The 6,885-nt window shown below is 39.5% G+C and overlaps 1 protein-coding gene across 1 annotated transcript; it reads right to left on the bottom strand.

The window, feature by feature from the left end:
- Positions 1-4,085: 4,085 nt before the first annotated feature.
- Positions 4,086-6,885, bottom strand: sf3b6 (splicing factor 3b, subunit 6). Its single transcript, XM_063223463.1, has 4 exons — positions 6,729-6,885; positions 6,155-6,273; positions 5,906-6,044; positions 4,086-4,401 (listed from the first exon to the last, which is right to left on the bottom strand). Exons 1-4 carry the CDS (start codon positions 6,756-6,758, stop codon positions 4,312-4,314), a joined length of 378 nt encoding a protein of 125 aa, XP_063079533.1. The 5' UTR covers positions 6,759-6,885; the 3' UTR covers positions 4,086-4,311.

Genomic DNA, 6,885 nt, shown 5'->3' on the forward strand with positions numbered 1-6,885 from the left:
TACTAAGAGGTATTTTGTGTAGGCCTAATATTTGGAGACATCACCTTTCCCTTTCTGCAAAGCGCTTTCGGGAAGCACGTCTCTCTCTCTCTCTCTCTCTCTCTCTCTCTCTCTCTCTCTCTCTCTCTCTCTCTCTCTCTCTCTCTCTCTCTCTCTCTCATACACATGCCAACTCGTCCAACTCTTCGCAAGACGACGGCTATGTTTAATGTCACATGGCTTGTCTTGTTGGATAGGCTACCAGGCAAACTTGCAAGCACCACAGTTTCGATTGTGCCGCTTGGAGAGGAGGCATTTAAATGTTAGGCTACAATTTAGGCTATTAAAGTAGGCATCGCCTAGCCTACACACGTTCCGATTTTTTTTTAACTTTAACACGTTGTGCAAAATGAGTAATTTAAAGCGCACCGGTTACAAAACGAGGCCGGCTACAAATCGAGGAAATAGGCCTACGGTAGCCTAATAACGGTCTGGCACACCCTCATGGCGCTGCTGCAGCGCATTGACATGGAGGGAACCTACAAAAAATATTATTATTTTAAATAATAAAATGGTTCAGACGGTATCTGGTGGATACTGCCACTGTTTAAGGCCATTTAACTTGTTGAAATTTAGCCTATAGGTCTGGAAAGGTGTTACAATATTAGAACGCGGCGACTCCCTCTATCTACGTCGGATTCTAAATGTTTGTTTAAAAGAAGCCGCCGTTATTTTTGACAAAGTTTTCTGAAAATGTTGTTTATGCAATAATTCGGTATTTTGACATATATCACATCTAAATTTATGTATTGAGGTTCTTAAAATGAGATTTAGTGGTGTTTAACCTGCAAGTTACACTTTAAAAGTAGTGCATATACCTCGCCAGATATGCATCATAACGTTAAGCCCGCGATGGGGAAAATGCGCGTTACTCGCAAGGCTGGAACACTTCACCTTGGGAAAGTGACCGTCTCGCAAGCATAGGAGCGGAACAGAACAGCCTTCGGGGGCTGAACGCAAGCGCGTTCATAAAGGACAGGGAAAGCAAAACGGATTAAATAGGCATAGTCTTTGGAGAATGCCATGATAAAAAATAACAGATTAAGTCCTGTGGTTCGGTTGTTGTCAGTGTGTGCTTTTTTATTTCAACTGCTTAAATAGCCTAATGTTCAACAATCAATGTCCATCACCATTAAGCTAAAATATTTAGACAGCTTATTTACGCAGCTTGAGGTTACCTACCTAGGCAACCAAGCCATACCTCAAAAATAGCCTACCAAAATGACCACTGAAAATAATATAAAAACACCAGAGGACTGGAATGTGGCAGTGTCCTTTACTTTTAAGTGTGGGGAAACATTAAAAATCGCACCAAAAATCGCACCTTTCACTTCATGCCGTAACAAAATCGCAACAACACAGTAAGAAGCTCCGCAACTTTTATCGCGATTTTCTGGAAATCCTCATGCACCATCTGGCAATTCCGACCGCGATTTTTTGAGAAAATGCCCGCGATTTCCTGGTGGGACTGCAATGTCTCCTCTGCTGTGTCAATGAGGGCCTGTCGCCTAACTCATTATTTTACAACTGTAAAACAAAGCCTGGGAAAGTTTTTTATCGCTCCCAAACCCAAGTTAACTATAACAACTTCACTAGGCTTTTGATCCCTCTGTCTTTCAAGCACTCATGGTTTTCTCTATAGGATGTATTTGCTCCAGGAGGAAAATGCGAAGGAAATCGTTTTTAAAATCGTAAAAAAAAAAAAAAAAAACTGAAATCGTTTAAAAAAAATTATAATAATATTTTTTTTTTTTTTAACATTTTCGGAAACTATGACAGCCAAATTGAAATACAATAAATACAATGTGTCTGATTCAATCAGAAATAGTTTAAATAATTTACCAGGATATAACTGTTGTATAACCAATCAAAAACAGTGATTGAAAATACTCAATTAGAAAATTCGATTAGAAAACCACAGATTCTGCCATGGTATGTATATTATCTAAGGCTCCCAGGTAGTAGTGTAATAAAGAAACCTATGCATGGTGCGACCTTTTTTCATTTTTCATTATCTACCAAACATGGTATGATTTTTTTGTGTTTAATTTGATGTGCATGTGTGCTTAAGTGGAGGAGCCTCAGAGGACACACAGAGCAATACTTCAGGTTCCAACATCTTCATCGTGCTTTATTATGCCCACGGGCCTCCAATTTGATTTAATCATTTTATCTTCATTTCATGGAAATACGTTGGTGGCCTGTCCTGGTATTCTCAACATGCTAAATGCAGAAACATTTTGATGGAACGGTAGCGCACTTATAAAATTGTGTTCAGTCACGTGGCGCACTTGACAGCTTGACGCAAGGAACATTGAAATTCACGAACCATACAAACTCAGAAGGCTTCAAATTATCAGCTTATGTTGTGTGAACCAACCAACTGAAGTAGCTCAAATAAATTCTCGCGTGTATTAGTTTATTCCAATTTGGCACGCTCCAGGTTATATCGTAGACCAGCTTCATCGCAATATCTAATTGTAGCGAATCTAGCGATTCATTTGCAGCTCTTCAAAAGGAAACCGGAATTATGGAACCTTGCGATTGAGTGATTATTGCACCTCCAGTGTTGTCCAAAGACACCCCACACTCGTATTATGGTTCATTAATGTGCTCTGGGAATTGTGTTAAGCTTAAATAGTTACCAAAAGCCCACCTTGTGATAATTTCCACTGTGCAACTCGCAGAACATTTTGATTAATGACTTGGCGAGATTGGATACTTTCCAGGGCGCATAAAAAGGCAAGTGATTATTTCGCACACAATCGTTAGCTAGCACACCGACTTTGCCACAGTAATCGCCGGTAGTATGCCCGTCTTTGAAGTTATGTCTAACACATCTGCTTTTGAATTAGTATGAAACAGTGTGTGTTGCGATACTAAACAAGTTCGGAAGCTTAATATGGCCATACTGCACAAAATAGAGGTGTGGCGTCACTGCCAATAGCAGCACATGGCAATTATAGCTACGACCATCAGCTAGCAAAGAGAATTGTTTAACTAGTCCACTACGCCGTGCATTGACCATGTTGAATTACGGATACGGTACAAAACACATGAAAAGTAATTATTCCCACATAATGAATAACTACAGGACATTAACCATCCAAGAGAACAACCTGGTTGCCCTTGAAATGCTAACAACGCGCTGGCGCGTCGTGTCAGTTCAGAGCAGGTGCCTACTTTAGCATGCTAATTCGGCGACTACCGAAAACAAATTTAAGTTCCACGCTGGCTCTTAAAGGCCACCTAAATGGTAAGCAATCTCGAATTATATTTCATTATTCAAATGAAGAGGCGCGTACCTTTGAAACCTTTTGAACTTGCTATTGTGTTGAGTTTACGAAGCTTTCCTTCTCGATGGTGTGGCGTGAATGACCGCCAATGATGATTGCGCTCAGGATTCAGGAAAGTGTGTGACGTCACATCCATGGTAGAGACATGCTCATCTTCGATTAATTAAAAAAAAAAATGGAAATGTGTACAATTCAAACAGTTTTTAGAGGTCAAATTTCGGAATTTGTTGCATCCCTCAAGCCTCCAGGGTGTAGGAATTCTGCTTTTACTGCACACCAACAACTACAGACCAGCTGTCAGACAAAGTCCATATTGTAGGCCTAAATGTGGCAATCATTTGACTCATAATTACTATTTTTACCGACATTATGACCAAGGAGGAATTCCAGAAAGCAGTCTCTAGAATATTGTCTGAGCCTGTGGTTAATCTTTCATAGAAGAAGATTTTTTTGAGTGAAGACGAAACCTGCAAAGGCTCCTCTACTAGGAGTTTTACAACTTATTCTGAGGCAAACTAAACTAGAATCCTAGGCCATTTACTTAACCACCTTTTTGAGCAATATGCCCCATGCATGGGCCTTCAACACCAGGGTGGCAATGGTATCAGGCATGCTTTTCTTGAAATTTAGGAAATGGTCATGTATACATCATTGCATACTTTATAATGAAGAACCCAGTGCAACTCCAAAGCATCCATCAATATTTCTGCCAGCTGCCTGGAGCTCAATACATTCACTAGGACACAAAGCTTTAAGCAAATCATGTCTTCTTTAATTACAGAAATTATCAACCAGATACATTTTTTATGCAGTTATTAACTGAAATCTGGCTACTATCTGTTATTTACAAAATGCAATTGACTCTCAAAGGCGAAATTAAAAACCCAAACCACTTAGAAAATGTTACAATTTAAAAACATAATAACATGACAAAAAATTAAAAAGGGGACAAAAAAAATATTGGTGGGAGGCAGGTCTATTTTGGCGGATCTGTATTTATTCCGTACTTCTCCTTGAGAAGTTTCAGCTGTTCTTCTTTCTTCTTTGTATCCATTTTCTGGAAGGCCTGCAAAATAATAATAAAAAAAGATGACATGTTGAAAAGTCTGTTTTTCATTTAATCTCTGGACTTCATAAACCAGGCCAAGGTAATAGGGGAAAAAGGGGTTGGTTGTCACAGTTTATGGTTGTCATGCGTGACATCTCAGCCTCTAAAGGTTGCTGATCAAAACCATTGAGACAGAAATGTTTGTAATAAGTGTCACAGGGCTATCCATCAGTGTGTTTGTCTTATTATTGCAGAGTGTGTGTGTGTATTTATTGTAGATGTCTTGTATCAGTATGTTAGTTTTTCTTCTGCACATGTGTGTGTGCGCGCGCGCGTGTGTGTGTGTGTGTGTGTGTGTGTGTGTGTTGTTATGTTTGTGTTATGAGTGAATGTGTCAGAGAAAGTATGTAAGTTCATGTATGTTTTATTGCTGTGTGTGTGTGTGTGTGTGTGTGTGTGTGTGTGTGTGTGTGTGTGTGTGTGTGTGTGTGTGTGTGTGTGTGTGTGTGTGTGTGTGTGTCAATTCAAATCTGCCGTGACTCAAAAAAGCCACTTATAAACCAATGTTACGTCATTTTGTGCCAATGGGGACATTAAACAATGGGTAACTAAAACAAATGCCTACAATGCGGTGACAGTTGGTTAGTAGAATGAAGAAATGCATGCGCACACATTAATAGTACTTAACTGTATAATGATTTAATTCAAACGATTAATTGTAAAATGGTTTGAATTGAAAAGTAGCACACAGCATGTGCAGAATTTTTTTCTACTAAAGTCTTCATTAAAAGATACCATAGAGTTGATGTGTGTGCCTAGCATGGCCGCAACTACCATTGAGGACTTCTGTATTTTTTCAGTAATGTAAAATTTATCCATGATGAAAATCGATATATGATCAACAATGATAAATTCAGTCTGTATATGCCAACCCCATTTATCCTCAAGGCAGTGATTAATAAAAACACACGGCCCTGATGCCTAGTACTTGTTTTAAGAGCCCAGCTCAGTGGTATTGTTAGTATTTGGTATGATGAACAGTTCTTCAATTAAATAGGTCCCCAAAACAACGAAAAAAAGACACTTTTCCTCAACTGCGCCACAAAAAAAATTGGAAGAAAATACCAAAATGCAGCAAGAGAAGCAATTCCACTAGAGTCTACAGAGGAATTTATTACTCGTTTTAAGTGTGGCAATGCCTTTCCATTCCGTTTAAATCAGTATTCATGGCACCTATTGCAGACAAGGGACAACCCTATAGCAAAACTGGCCATGAGTTCTTACCATTATCATAACTCCAGTCCTCAACCTGTGCTATTTGCTTCGCACTACCCTGCTGTCAGCAACATTTTTGGGGGACTTTTCCCAATGAGAAAAGTATCTTTGAATTGCACTTTTGAATGAAACTTCTGCGGTCAATGATGTCATCACAAAACCACAAGCACAAGGGAGGACGGAAGTTAGCATAATGGAAAGATCCCCAATGATTCACGTTAAGCTCTTTTCGATGCATTTGGCTTACCCTGTTTGCATTGTAGTACAGTACGACCAGGTATCTGTTACAAACGTTGAATCCAGACAGGTGATCACACGCATTCTTGGCATCGAAGATGTCTTCATACACAACATAGGCAGTACCACGGGTCTCTGGAGTATTCCCACTAAAAGAAGTAATAAAAAACAAGTCATTAGTGACACTGCGGAGTTAACTTGACCATACAGAGAGAGCTGGATATACAAGGGTTAAGTTACAGTTCACAATTCTACTCACACTCGGATTTGCCGTATTGGTCCATATTTCCCAAAAATGTCGTACATTTCCTCGGCGGTGATCTTGTATGGCAGATTTCGAATGTACAGTATTCTGTTTACCTCTGGTGGTAAACGTATCTATTAGAAGAAGAAGAAGAAGAGTCAAATGCTGGGTGTCAGCATACACATCACGTCTCATTTAATGATCTGTAAGTGGTACTGTTCTGAGAAACAGATGATCTGCTTTCGTTTAGTTCAGGGAGTAAGATTAACTGATACATTGACAATGTTGTGCTGGTAGGAGTCATTATATATGCGCTTATCAGCCACCAAGGATGGTAACTCAAAACCGAAAAGCACTGCGGATTTTGTGAATCCACTACAAATATAAATGAAATAGCCAAATGAATAAGTTAATAGTTGAGTGAAGGCAATGAGTGCGGACACTAAATCAGTAGTTTAGGCTACTAATCACAGGAGTTGGTTCAGTAGAGTAGTTGGTGTGCTAATAATATTAGCATGCGCTGCGAAGCAGTCATCATCATGAACAATACAAGGGACACAATAGTCACAACAGGCTGGATTATACTTACATTTGCGCGTTTTGCTGCTTGCATAGCCATGATTAGAACCTAATCCGTAGTCCCTAAACCAATAAATTGATAAAACAATACAAGAGTGTTGTCGTGCTACAGACAACTGCGCAACAACACGGTGAAAGGGGCGCTGTTTGATGACTTGTTTCCTGTA

Source organism: Engraulis encrasicolus, chromosome 18 (assembly GCF_034702125.1).
Source record: "Engraulis encrasicolus isolate BLACKSEA-1 chromosome 18, IST_EnEncr_1.0, whole genome shotgun sequence".
Classification (NCBI taxonomy): Eukaryota; Metazoa; Chordata; class Actinopteri; order Clupeiformes; family Engraulidae; genus Engraulis; species Engraulis encrasicolus.